Source organism: Lepidochelys kempii, chromosome 1, assembly GCF_965140265.1.
Source record: "Lepidochelys kempii isolate rLepKem1 chromosome 1, rLepKem1.hap2, whole genome shotgun sequence".
Lineage (NCBI taxonomy): Eukaryota > Metazoa > Chordata > Testudines > Cheloniidae > Lepidochelys > Lepidochelys kempii.
This window is the reverse complement of record NC_133256.1, coordinates 324,448,549-324,463,309: the sequence shown is the minus strand read 5'-3', so window position 1 is coordinate 324,463,309 and position 14,761 is coordinate 324,448,549. Positions and strand designations below refer to the sequence as shown.

At 39.2% G+C, this 14,761-nt stretch overlaps 1 protein-coding gene across 4 annotated transcripts in view; it reads right to left on the bottom strand.

The window, feature by feature from the left end:
* Positions 1-6,972: 6,972 nt before the first annotated feature.
* Positions 6,973-14,761, bottom strand: part of NAMPT (nicotinamide phosphoribosyltransferase) — a 62,769-nt gene continuing 54,980 nt past the window's right edge. The window contains exons 11-12 of one of the 4 annotated variants that reach the window (XM_073328475.1): positions 14,319-14,453; positions 6,973-9,948 (exon numbers count right to left, since the gene is read on the bottom strand). In XM_073328475.1, the coding sequence (XP_073184576.1) occupies positions 9,835-9,948; positions 14,319-14,453 (249 nt within the window). In that variant the 3' untranslated portion in view covers positions 6,973-9,834. The remainder of the gene's footprint in view (positions 9,949-14,318; positions 14,454-14,761) is intronic. The other 3 variants (XM_073328476.1, XM_073328477.1, XM_073328478.1) reach the window with 3 other exon arrangements.

Sequence of the window (14,761 nt, the reverse complement as noted above, 5' to 3'; positions counted from 1 at the left end):
ATTTCCATTGGCTTACTGCAGGGTGTTGTCTTAACCTGTTTGTAATCAGGAACCCATTGTAACAAAGGAAAACTCCTGGAATTAATGCCAGTACGTGAGATAATTAAATATTGTGACGGGGCAAGGCCAGATGGCTATAGAAAAGTAGTGGGAGATAGATATATTAGCTCCAGGCTAAACAAATCCCTGGTACCAGGTTAAGTGAAATGGCAGCTGCTCCAGGTCAGTTAAGACATTTGGGGCCAATTAAGAACTTTCCAGAAGGCAGGGAGAATGTTAGGTTGATTGGGACACCTGAAGCCAATCAGGGGCTGGCTGAAACTAGTCAAAAGCCTCCCAGTTAGGCAGGTGGGTGTGCATGTCAGGAGCTGTGGGAGGAAGTTGCGCTGTTGGAGAGACTGAGTAGTACACACCATATCAGGCACAAGGAAGGAGGCCCTGAGGTAAGGGTGAAGTGGAGCTTGAGGAAATGAGGGCTGCTGTGGGGGAAGTAGCCTAGGGAACTGTACATGTCATGTTTCTAAAAGGTCAGCTACCATAGCTGATACTATTAGGGTCCCTGGTCTGGAGCCTAAATAGAGTGTGGGCCTGGGCTTCCCCCCCCGCATCTTTGGCCCCTGATTAATCACTGAGACTGGGAGACAGAGCCTGTGCAAGGAAGGATAACTTCTCCTCACCTCCCCCGCTGGCTTATGATGAAAATGGCTCAGTAGACTAACCCTTGTCTCTAGAGAGAGAGAAGAGTTACGTGGAGGGTTACAGTGAGCCTCTGAGGCTAGTGAAATCCACCAGAAAACGCGGGACCCACAGAGGCAAGGACAGAGCTTTGTCACAATATTTACTGTAAAGAATGGGTCAAAAGCTGAATACGCATAACTTGTCTTAAGATACAACTTTCACAATTGTAGTCTCCATCACTGTGAATAGAGTTGGTATCATTGTGGGCTCAATGAGCACCAAATGAAGACAAGGCAAGTTTTAACATTGGCTTCAGTGAGAACAGCTATTTAACATACAGTGCCCAGCAGACATTTTAATACTTTCTCTCTTCACAGAAGGCCCAATCCTGCAGCCTTTACGTATTTACTCACACAAGCATCCCTCAGTCTAATGGGATTGTGTGTCTGTGTAAGGTTTGCAGGATCAGGCTCAGATCTTGTAACTTGGGAAGTGCCCACTTAGGAAACGAATGCAGGAGTCTTCAGGGAAGTTTTGTCATATACTAGAATGGCTGTAAATTTAACATTGTTTTAAAAGTTATTTTACACAGAGGATGAATGAGTTTATATAAAGACAGCAAACTCCTCTTGGTATCTCCAGCCTCTCACACTCACCTGCCCCTTAGCAGGGCAAGGGGTCAGCTCTCTCTTTCATTTTAACTTATTTAAATATTTGCTTTTGTCTGCAGAAGAAAAGACTGTAGAATCTTATACATATATGTGCAACTTTCCTCTTTGCCCTGTGGAGAATTATTACTGCCATAAAGACAGATGATTGTCCTGAAGTAACATTGTTCAGAAGGCTAATCAGTGAGAGAGGTTAACTAATTCAGGGGCAACTAAAATATTTGGGAAGAATGGTATTATTGATGCAGTTTAGCACTGTGTGGTTTTTTTTTTTGTTTTTTTTTTTTTAAACAAATGAGTACCCACAGAGGGCTTGAAAAAAATGGGTCAAGTTTAGATCAGGGTGCGTTAACCAGTTAACACCTTTTTTCTAGTGTGGGAACATTAAAACACCTTTGACATCAGTTGAGCAGGTCCAAACATATTCTAGGGGAAAGTTTAGGGTGGACTTCAACCAGCTCAATTGAGGTAAAAGGCATAGGAATACATCCAATGTTAGGGAAAAGGCCCCGACTAGTTCAAGGTTAGTTAAACACCCTGACCTCCTCTCAGCCCTCTTTTCTAGCGTAGAGGCACATGTACTCACAAGGTTTTTCAGACCAGCAATTTAACCTCCTGGAAAATTTGGAAATTAACAATTTTTCTGACACATTTTACACTAAGCAACAATATCTTATGCTTAAACTAAGGTGGCATCTTCTGCAGACTGGAGAACTTCCCCGTTGGAGAAAAGAACACTTCAGCACTATTCTTTCCAAGGGGCAAACCTAGAAAACTGTAACCTGGAATTCCCTGACACACACACATCCTTGTTTAAGGAAAATACTTGCTTCTTAAAAGAAAATTTAATGTTGGTGGGGGGGGAGGAGGGAGAGAAAATGAAAATGTGAGAGACTGATATTCTTCATCAGCAAGAGAGATGGTGTTAGCAGCAGCAGAAGTTTCCTCACATCACCCAGCCGAAATGGTTTATCCATGTTCTGGAAGGACCACCTCCAGATATGACAGTAGCTTATTTTCCAAGTTTTGCTAACTGTGGTATGAGTTTGCATGAACACTCATCCATGATGAAATGGACCAAGACCACATCCCCTTTCATACAGGCAACCAAACAGCTGGCCCATGAAAACTTCTAATAATTACCTTAACATTCTAGATTTAAATTGGTGACCCACTAGGTGAAAATTTTCATATTTCATCAGTCCATCCTCTGAGACATCAAATCCCTCCCATAATCTTTCCTCTTGTATTACTCAAGTGCCACCAGTTGTGGAAGACTGAAAATATTTTCATAGCTTGTCAAATATCTGGCAAAATCCAATTTTTAACTTTGCTAACTATTAAAAGCACCATGCCCATAGCAACTTCTTTTAGCATACACTCTGCTTCACAATTAAAATCCCGGTAATAGTCCAAACACTTGGGATTTTAAAAACATACTCCAGTGCTAATAAGCCTTGTGGGTGTTCATTTCTGGGGCACTGGTGCACACAAAGATGCTTCTGTTACTGGGACAGCAACTCCTGAAAAAGGACTTCATTTTCTTGCTCTAAATTTAAAAATTGCTTTCATTGTTTGTTTAGCATTCTTACCTGCTAATTTAACAGAAGAGCTTTTCCACCTGAGGTATCCATATAGGGGCCAATTGCTCAAGTGCTATAAAATGTGTTGTATACATTTCACTAGGGTGCACCAAACTACAGCAACAAGTCTTCAAGGAGGGCATCCACTACGTTTCACTGAGGCTGCTCTCACTTACAGCAAAGGGTCAGGCAGGACCTAGGGAATGTTTGCTTTCTCCATTCCACGTTTGACCCGAGCACAGGAACAGAGTAACTTCAGATTTAATGGGCCAAAACCAATGATACTTAAGGGAATGCAATTAATTACACATTAGTAAATGGGTGTGAATAAATTAGAATAAATACATCTCTCCCACACAAATTGTAGGGGCTAGAAAGTGCAAATTACACCCACTCATACATTTCTCAGTTTGACCCAAAGAGAGACCAGCAACAGATCCAATTCTTCTTTTAGGGGCAAGGGGGATGGGGAAGGGAGGATAACATTAAAATACTTCTGGAGGAGAGAGAGGAGATGCTGCTTTCCCCACTGATCAGAGACTGGATTCATAAACTCCACACTCCAGACAAATGGGAGACCAGCACTTTTGACACTATGATCTGAGACAATAAAAAGTATATTTAAAAACCAGCTATTGAATATTTAAATGAAAGATCAACACTGTAGATTAAATCTAACAAGCCCTTCTGCTCAAAAGAAGCCTCCCTAACTGCATTCCTAGTTATTTTAAGCTGCTCAGGACTCATATGCTACACCACCCAGGGTGCCCTTCAACAGAAGACTGTCGCAGATTGAAATACTCTTCCCTTACAAATAAGGCAGAGAAAAGCATATATTATAAAAAGAACAGACAGTGTCTGAGAACCTCAGACACCAGGGCTGATGGTCCATTAAAAAACTACTAACAGAGGTTAACGGTGCTATCAGTAAGGGAAGAAAAACTGACTGAACAGAATGCTTAGAGCCCACAACTGCTATTACAGTAAATCTGATTCATATTCCTTTGTAAGGAGGAATGAGGCTAAAGAGGTCATGAGTTTGTCATTATGTGCCTTGGGAGACAGTGGAGATGGATAACTAAGTGCAAAGTCTCCCTCATAGGGATTCTATCCATTCTCTGTGCAAGGCCATGGTCTTTCAGGAGACAATCTTCAGGCAGGAGAGTTGGGTCTATAGGACTCTGTGGTGGTTCTTCAGGACTGAAGAATGCATTGTACCTACCTGGAGATGAAACCTTCACAACTTGAATACAGCTTTTCTAGCCCCCAAGAAACGTCACAGGGAAACCAAGAGTAGCCCACACACGCTAACTGGAGCAACAGTTACAGTGTAACGGAGTCAGCAACCCTTCCCCCCCCCCCCAGCAGGCAGTTCACCCTGAATAAGTTTAAATAAACAAGAGGCAAAAAACTGAAAATAGGAAGGGAAGGGGGGGAAGCTGGTTAAATAACCCCATTGCAATGACACTAATATAAAACCCCACAATCCACACACATCTCTCTGACCCCCAAACACCTCCATGGAATGGAGCCTCCTTGCACAGAGAATAATTCCAATACCTATTTGTTAGCTAGCATTACAATGGACTCAATTCTGAGTCTAAAAATGCTAACAGACTTGTAAACGGTAGAGCCTGTTGCTACAGATGTGGGACTCAAGCAAGGGGACATGAAACAGGAATAGGGTGGAGATCTTTCAGGAAATATGTGCTAAGAAGGCCATACAGCTTTAGACAGTCATAAGCTGTTACCCAGATCCACTTATTTCCTTCTTCTTGGCTAAAGTGACAAGCCAGGTGCTTCCCAGAGGTAAAAGGTCACGCAGGTTCTTATGTTCTGATCTCCCCTTTTGGGTATCACAGGTGGTCTCTGGCCTGGTGTTTTCCTCAAAGTCTTCCCAGGCAACAGAGGCTCTTTGTTTGCTTTTGTTAACAGCACAGCCTGGGGCTTGCAATGGATAAGCTGAGAACAGCAGCTGAGCCATCTCATTTCCGCAGGAGCTTCCACAGCTGCCTTCGCATCAGCCTTGCTCCTCTTGAAAAAAATACACCCGGCTTGACTCATACCCTGAAGAGGTGAGCTCTTGTTGCTATAGCACTGAAGCCACAAAGTGCTCCAATTTGAAGGCTTTGGTGGTCTAAGTTTTGGTTCTTAACTCACTGTTGCATCTGTACATACATTTACATGAGCCTTTCTGGTTCTGGAGGACTCAAACACGGGCTAGAAACAAACCAGCCAACCACCTCCATTCTTAAACTGTGCATTCATTATGCTCTTTATAGCTTCACTTTAAAATTGGTTTAATGCCCCTATATTTCAATTGACCCACTCCCTTATTACCTCATCCCAAAAAAGGTAGGGTATAAATCAGAAATAGACCATTTATACCCCAGGCATGTATGACACTATTATTCTTAACCATTAATATAGTATGTAATGGACACTGACAAATAGGCAAGGTTCCTACCTTAAGCAGCTCAATCCAGGTAGTATTTTATGTCAGAGCTGGGGGACAGGGGAAGCAGGGAAAAAGCACATCTATTTTTAGGGCTATTTTAGGTTGGAAGTTTTCCGAGAGCCTCCTTCATACAGATACAAGCTCTCCTGCTGGTAATAGCTCACCTTACCTGATTACTCTCGTTACAGTGTGTACGGAAACACCCATTGTTTCATGTTCTCTATGTATATAACATCTCCCCACTGTATTTTCCACTGCATGCATGTGATGAAGTGAGCTGTAGCTCACGAAAATTTATGCTCAAATAAATTTGTTAGTCTCTAAGGTGCCACAAGTCCTCCTTTTCTTTTTGTGGATACAGACTAACACGGCTGCTACTCTGAAACTTGTCTATGAAAACACAAAGAACACTTTACATACCTGAGAACAAGTAATAACTTAACTCACAAAAAGTGGGACTATGATGGAATAAGAAGCCTGGAGCATTGTAATGGGATGGTTTAACTAACTTACCAAGACAGTCGGCTGTACAGTCAGCTGTGTGGTCCTAGCTACAGTATATAGTACATATACTCTTGAGAAACCATGCTCAGAAGACTGAAATGTCTAATCATAAGCAGCCTGTTATTGTAGGCCAGAGAAGTCACTAAGATCAGGGCTGCCCTGTTTCAAAATTCTGTACAGCCTCATTGAGAGAGCTTGTATTTTGTATTGACAGGGCATGCTCATCAGTTCTTTAAGCTTCTGCAGCTAGTGCACAGGGGATTTCAAAGTGAAATTTTCTTTCATTGTTATGCTTAACTCATTTAATTTTTGGGTCTGGCAATAAGCATTTTGCCCCATAAGCGTTTACATTACATCTTTAATGGGGCTGGTTAATGGGCTTCTGAACAAGTTTTCAGCAGCTTTATCCTGAAACTGTCAAGTCTGAGGACATTCACTTGACTTAGAATTGTGTGAAATATAAAGGGCGATAAGCCCTTGGGGTTTTCATACCTAAGTGTTCTGGCGACTGTATATCAAGATCATAGAAGAGTGGTCCACCTTCAAGTACATATAAAACCTGTAAGTGGAATAAGGTGTTAGAGTAGGGATTTGCTCAAGTCCTGTAACAAACATGGGATACGTGTAACCTGCTCCACCTCCTTCCAGAATGTGTTTTAAGTCTAAATAAATAAACGTAAACCAGTGATACTCAGACTTCAGTGGTTCACGAGCCAAATTAGTAATAAACATTACCCAAAAGAGCCAGAGTACTGCAAATTCATGGTTTCATATATATATATACTCTCTCTCTCTCTATATATATATATATATTATATATATATTATATATATATTATATATATATATACACATACAATTCTCACAGCAAAATGACTGACCAAGTATTTTATCAATTACAATTGGTTAACATAGTAAAAGCATCCTGATTGGTTAATAATTAAAATCACAGTGTTTTAATATTGTGTGCTGCAAAGAGCTGAAGGAGACGCATTGAAGAGCCATTTGTGGCTTGTTAGCCTCAGTTTGAGTATCACTTATGTAAACTGTTCACTTTGTATGGTTATCCTATATAGAAGATCATGGCACTTCAATTTCACTCTGTCCAAACTGCTGGCAATGGGTGCATTGGAAGAACTCTGACGTCCAACAGCACAGGTTTAAAACAAAGTCAAATGGATATTAGTGTTTCACTACCAGAACTAAACTTTATTTCCATTTTATTACATATTTGTATTTGATGTTGAGTACATTTAACACAAGATTTAAGTGAAGAATATTTACTCTCCACTAAACGAGTTAAGGAGGAATGTAAAACTAGAAAAAACAGTTTAAACTTTACGTTTTGAATTTTGGCAAATAAAACAAATACTTTTCTATTTTCTCCTCAGATCTTCTAAGATAGATCTTGTTACAAAAAGATTTAGCATCAGTTTCATAGCCATGCATCTCAGGAAAAAAAGAAGTCCTATAAAATCAATTTCTTATGCGAAGTACTAAATAAATTATTTAGAGTATTAACACAAAACGTCCAACTCCGATTTTTAAATACAAGCACTGTACTATAATTAAATGGGGATACTTAAAATGTCTCAATAGCTACAAATCTAATTATTTAAAGCAAACCCAAACATGCTGTTTGCTTCAGTATGGAAGAATTATGATATTGTAAGGTTCAAGCACTGTAGTAGGTTATATTTCACATCACTATCAACCCTTTGGTGTCCGACATGTCAAACTGCCAAACGCGTGGTGGCAAGAGTTGAGGATTGACTAGCACCAGGTGGTTAAAGTACTAACATTATTTTAAAATGAAAGACACGACTTTCTGAAAGTGACATGCACAGCTTAGGAAATAAACTGAAATCTAGATATAATATCAAACCGTCACTTGTGTACTTCATGGTAGACAAAAAGAAAACAGTGCTTTCATAGCATATCCCCAGCTCTTAATTACAAAAATATCAGTTATGGGTAGTCAATAGTTATCAAAATCTTTATTGGTACAGGATGAAAACAGTTATATTTTTTTTTTTAAACCATACATCATAAAATTCTCTAATACGTATCATATGGAGGAGTGAAAGTCTCTATTCTATTGAACTGTTACTAATCCTATCTCTGGAGTTAAAGTCTTTACTGACCAAATATGAACAATATGGGTAACAGCAATAGAATGCAGATCCAGGGTGTGAAAAGGTCAGTGTTTATCATCTTACTAAAACTCTACATCACTGAAGTGTATAATCACATACAGTAAGAGTGAAAACATTTTTTTAAACAAATAAAACAAACTATTGCAACTGGGCTTAAGTGTTTTAACTTCAAATCCCGGAAACATCCTAGAAATATGACAAGTTCTTTGTGGCCCTTTTTGGTGTGACAATAAGAACAATAAAGTATGGCTTTTTAACCTTCCTTCAAATAAAACTATATTTTGTATTATCTCAATTGGTCTAAATTGTTTGATCTCTTCTAAACCATTTGTCCTGTAACATCGCTTGCTAATACATTAGAGCCAGAACCAAATGCAACACCTGTTCAATGATCAGTGACTTAGTTGCTCTTTAGCATGGATAACGTTACAGAAACCATTGCTTTTCTAAAAAAGGAGAGATTCATTTTCTCATAAGAGCCACTCTACAGTAGAGTCAAACATCTGAAAACTTGCTATGGTTTGTCTAAAAATCATTGACAGTTTTGTTCTCCAGCAGGTGTTCAAACAAGCATATGCAGAGAGTGAATAAAATCAAGCGCAGTGGACTAAAAAGTACCTTTCATATCTTTTGTTTTCATAATTATCCCTCTGTATCATGTCCCCCCTGGGGGGTTCATGTAAAAGGAGTTTGTCTAGCGTAATATTTTATTAAAGTTGTTTAACAAAAAATAGTTAAACATATTTATACAATTTAACATCCAGTCTGCTAAAAGGTAAATTAATGAAAAAAATACAAAAAGTAAAAAAAGTGCACTACCCAGTCCAGTATTTCACTTTAAAGTCATGTCACTTACAATATATGAAAAATAAACCCAGAAGTATAATTACTTTAAAATACACCGCTTCCATATTTATCAGTATTTTACACGTATATTCTGTAGTGGAAGAGGATATCTCTTAAAAACTTTACTCTTAAAATATTGAGGTGCATATGCCAAGTGGACTATACTTGACAAGAGACAAGTTGCAGTAGAGAATTCTTTCAAATTTGGCATTCCATTTACATACCATACACTGCTAGCAAGGCCTATACGTTTATAGTACCTAAAGATTCCAGCAAGAACAGTAATTTTCTTTAATGTAGAATGACTACTACAGATAACTACAAGGAACAGTGAGGTCAGCAATTCTATGGGTCTTAAGTACATACAAGTCCTGATTTAACCTTCAAATGGTACAATGTCACAAGAAACTTTAAGGCCATTCTTATTTGCTGATTAATGGACAAAAGGCAATGATTTTTCCTCCAAAATATTTTCTTGAAAGTCTGTGCTCATAAAAATCATGAAAAGTTGGAAAGACTTAATTATTGAAACTTTAAATATATTTTACACAATCTTGTTTGTACAAAAATACAAGTTAAATATAAACAAAGTAATCATGATAATTTCATGTAAATCCATTTTGTGATATTCTGTTCCATATAAAAATGTTTCTCTGCTCTGTCTCATTTGTGAAAAGATCAATACCAGATTGAATCACTACTGGCAAAGGGCCCTAAAAAGCACACTTCAGCATTAAACAGACTTTACATTGTAAGAACCATTTCCTAATTTCCTCTTTTCTAAAGACTGGTGCCAAAAAGGAAAGAAAAAAGGCAGTATGTCCATAAACCAACAAATAATTTGGCTATAATGCATCATAACACACAAACACAGAGATCTGTACAACAAACTCGTTAGCTATGCAGTACATACTCATTACACAGAGAGACATGGAATTAAACTTAATGAGGTGCCACTTCTAGTTCACTGTCCCTCAGGCTGGCATTTTTCCTTACTTCGTCAAACGAGTAAGACTTCATTACCTTTCCGTTCTTGAAGACCGTATGAAGGAGATCCTGTAACAGACACCACTTTGTTTCAGTGAACGTGAAATAAGATCTCTTTCAAGAAGAGGTGCTGAACACACATGTATACTAGTTACACTGTCAGATATAAACTTTTATATGATCCTGCAAAACACTTATGCACTGCTCAACTTTACATATGAGTAGCCCTGTAGACATCAGTGGGACTTACTGATACGTAAAAATGAGCACCCACATAAAGTGTTTGTGAGATTGGGGCCTTAGTTGCTAAGAGACTAGCTTTTGTGTTTCTATTTGCAACTCTAACATTCTTAAAATCTTATAAATATTTTAGCCATATTATGCATGTGTAGTGTTTATAGTACAAAGAATTAGTATACACAATCTCAAAATAAATTAAGACATCAACCTCTTGTGCCAGGCCACTGCTGAAAGCACAAACTAAGAGTGGGGAAGATATTTCATACACTCTGCTAGAGCTATTAATAGGAAAGGTGAAGCTCACTTGACCAACACCTGACGAAAATTCTGATATTAGAACTAAGAGTGCGATCCAACATTCACTTCCCTCAGTGCATAGAAGGACCAACACACTTTTCCCCTCTGGAATAGCTACTGGAAAAGCTGTTTGTAGCACCTGGCAGAAATCTCCTTTGCATATATCCTTGTATTAAACAGATCACCACCAAAGAGACAAGCTGTGAGTTAGAAGTGTAACAAAAGCCAACTCTGTATAGTGTTAATGTGGACAAGTGTAGCTGCCATCACACAGACCTGCAATTTTAGTCAACCAGGCCTGGGGAGCAGTGAGTATTTTGTATTCCGCTTCCATTTAGTGACATTAATGAATAAGCCACTTCAACGCAGTAGGCAGCAAATCTTTCTTCCTTACCCGTTGTACTTGCTAGAGATGGAGGACCATATTTTGCCTGATTTTGAACAGACTCAAAGCTTTGCGGGTCCTGAATTGTGTTGTGATAAGGCCTACCTCCTATGATTGAAAGCTAGATACCTCCAGGATGGACAAGCGTGTTACTCAAAGCGTTACCAAAATATACCACCTCCTACAAAAGTGCCATGCAAATGCCTTTTCTCACTTTCTGGTGGCACTGTAAATAAGAAGAGGGCAGCATTATCTCCCATAAACGTAAAACTTGTTTATCTTAAGGATTGGCTAAACAAGAAGTAGGACTGAGCGAACTTGTAGGCTCTGAAGTTTTACATGGTTTTGTTTTTGAGTGCAGTTATAACCAAAAAAAAAAAGTCTGCATTTGTAAGTTGCACTTTCACAACAAAAAGATTGCACTACAGTACTTGTATGAGGTGAATTGAAAAATACTATCATTTGTCAAAAAATATACACTTTGATTTCAATTACAACACAGAATATATAGGAAAATGTAGAAAAACATCCAAAATATTTAATAATTTTCAATTGGTATTCTATTAACATTGCTATTAATTGCGATTAATTTTTAATCAATTTTTTTTAGTTAATTGCATGAGTTAACTGAGATTATTCGACAGCCCTAGCAATTATAGATCTGTTTGAGAAATCTAAAGGCAAAAGTGATATATATTTACTAGAAGCCAATAAATACCTAGAGTGGCAGAAATTGCCCGCAATACAACAATATTCAAACTTCTGCGTAGGTTTCCAAATATTGCTACTGCCTATTGTTTTGCTTTATTGATAAAGACTCTTGTTGTCTGTGCCTTCCTTGCTTGTGAACAGGCAAGTCTATATGACTGCACCTTTCTCTTCTTCTTCAATATACATCAGGTGGCTTCTATGACCAACTGTTCTGCAGTGAAGAGGTGTTATATAGCTGCCTCTGCCCTCACTTGTATGTTAGTTTAACCTGGAGAACAAAGATTCTAAAAATCTGTGCATAAATACTACTTAGGAAATTTCCTGTATACAGCCACTTCTTTACCTGGAGACAGTTAGTTGATCCAAAAAGACCAAAGGATTGCATGACTTCTCCAATCTCTCCCTGACACTCTCCCCAAAAACTGCCCTGCCATTGTACTGTCCTGCCATATGCGGCTGACAATTCACACATTTGATCCCTTTATAAGGGCCCCTACTATTTGCACACAACTGCCTGTAAGGGGTTTCTTTAGAACACGCTAGTAACTGTTGTGATCACCTGCACCAAGCGTAACACGTCTGGTAACTCATGTCTTAACTGCTTCCTCAAAGAAGTAGGGTTAACATTCAGAAGAAAGTGGCTACTGGGCGAAGTGGCTGCAAAAGATAGGAATGGTCACTCCCCCTCCAAGAAAAAGTCCTTTCCTCAGTAAGAAATCAAAATCCAGTAATCTGATGTTTCTTTGCCAATCAAGCACTGTGGCTATTCAGAAAGCCTGGGCAACAGCTGACAGCATACACATTTCTCACCACCTCGCTCTTCAATTTAAAAGACTGCAACCAAATGTTTCCTCTTCCTGTCTTAGCATGCATATCACAGCCCCTGCATACATCCCTTCTATACCAAATTCAAGAGCCCATTTTAAATGTCAAGCCAATGCAGAGCTCTCAGTAGTTGTTTTGTCCTGCATTCAACTCATATCCTATCACCCACTTTTGACTTTGTATCTCCCCTCTTTGCTGAGCTCTACATTTGAAATTGCTTCTCTTGGCCTATGCAGTAAGTCACCTCCTTCCTCTCCTTCAAATCTACTGAGCCTGGCACTACTGATCAACTACAGCTTGCCTGTTCTCACTCTTGCACCCAAATGTTTAGTGTCTATCTGAACATGACTCAGCATTCCAAAAGGCAGTGAACTTTTAAATCCTCACCAGGTATTATGAATACATGCCATGCAATGAAATGGCTAGAAGCCAGGAGGGCTGGATTTACTCTCCAATTTGCCTCAGATTTAGCTCAACACTTTGGGGCAAGTCATTTAATTTCTGCTTTTTTCCATCTGAAAAGTGGAGAAATATCAACTGGCAGAAGCACTGCAAGGCTAGTTTGTAAATCCTTGTCTGGAAGTCTCTAATGGTGGCATTTTCTTAAGTGCTCACAACTGGCCTAACTCTCTTCCCTTTGAAGTTAAAGGAAGTTTTATCTCAGATCTCAACATGAACAGAATTAGGCCTACGCCAATTGCTTTTAAAAATTCCACACAAAACCACAATTTGCATAATCATCCAAAATGTAATATTTAACCTGTAGCAAGTTAGGCAGTTATCAGATGTCACTTGATATCTGGCCAATTTCCTTGGTTATTTTGGGGCTACTAGGTGTGTGATGTGGCTGTATGAGGCCTTCCAATGTACCCCACTTCTCCCTACAGCTGGATCTTGCCTCCTCCCCTCAAATTAGATAAGAAGCAGGAAGGGTAAAGCATATACTGGGGTGCTGAAGTAGAAAGATAAGAAAGAGTGGGCAGGTGTAAGTCAGTGCAGGTGTACAACACCCTACTGGGGATGGGATCATTTTGAAAACGGGAAGATGAGAAGAGTCCTTCTGTTGAGAGAGGTTGAAAACATCCTGCCCGAGCCCCTTTTGCCTCCAAAATATCTAGTAGGAGTGTGCTAATGCTCAGTGATTCAGATCAATTCACTGAGGAGGCCTGCAGTCATCCTAATGGTAACACTGGTCACTGACGTCCCAGGTACATCTTGGAGAACACACTGGATTTATATTGTAAAGGGGGCGGGGGGAAATTGGTGAAATAAGATGCATTTACTGAGATATTCTGTGGCCTCCAGAGTACAGTGTCAAGGGATTAATCGAAGTTTATGGCACAATTAAAGTCTTGAGTTTAAATTTTTAGATGACTTTAATGCAGTTTTGAAGGCTATGCTCAGCGATACAGTATATAATGCCACACAGCAGATATGGCATCGTAGACTGAATGGAGCTAAAAAGGGCTTGAGAACAGGACAAGAACAGCAGCTTGGCTTTTATGAACATACCAGAAAGCCTTAATTTTTTAAAAAGGAAATTAATGAGGACATGTTCTCTAGAGGGTTCTTTTTTAAATGGATTTTTAAAAATCCAGTTTCTGGTAGACTCCAGCTGACAAAAGCCATTTAAATATTGAGGGAGTATTACAGAGGTTGCACTGTAAGAGCATTCTACATTTCATCAACAGACTGTTCAGATCTGGAAAAAGGAAGGCAATTTTCCCCATTCCTTTCCTATAATCCCAACTGAAAATACTAGAGAGTAAAACTAAGTGATATCTACAGTGCAGGTTATACTGATTTTGCTATAGATGGAGCTTCTGGGATTATTTGGTAGAGGTTATTGGTTGAATATGAAGAAGACTGAAAACAAATCTCAAAATCAAGCTTAACTATCTAAGCTACTTTCTCTCAGTTTGGGTTAGCATTGGGAACAAAGTCATCTACTTCTGAGGAAGTCATAAGTCAGAATACATACATGACCATATTCTTCAAGATCCCCCTTGCCTTCCTCTAATGTAACAAAATCTCCATTGGGTGTCCTATGTAAAGAGAGTCGACCTTTCTTTGACCTTTTGTTAGGGTCTGCTACTGGATCCTTAAAGACATTCACCTGGAAATCACAGTGAGAAGAAGTTAGTATAAGAGGAGATATTCAAATGAGTGCTCATGCACATCATGCAGATGGTGCCAATATGTGATTGAAATGTGAAGCAATACAAATATAGTAAAACCTCAAAGATGTGAAAACCAGAATTACGGACTGACTGGTCAACCAGACACCATGTGAAACTGGAAGTAACCAACCAGGCGGAAGCAAAAGAAAATACTGTAGTGTGTCTGTATTGCATGTTAAAGGTGGGCACATGTGGGCTCCCTGTCCCCACCACCATGTGCGAGGCACCCACTTACAGCTAGGAG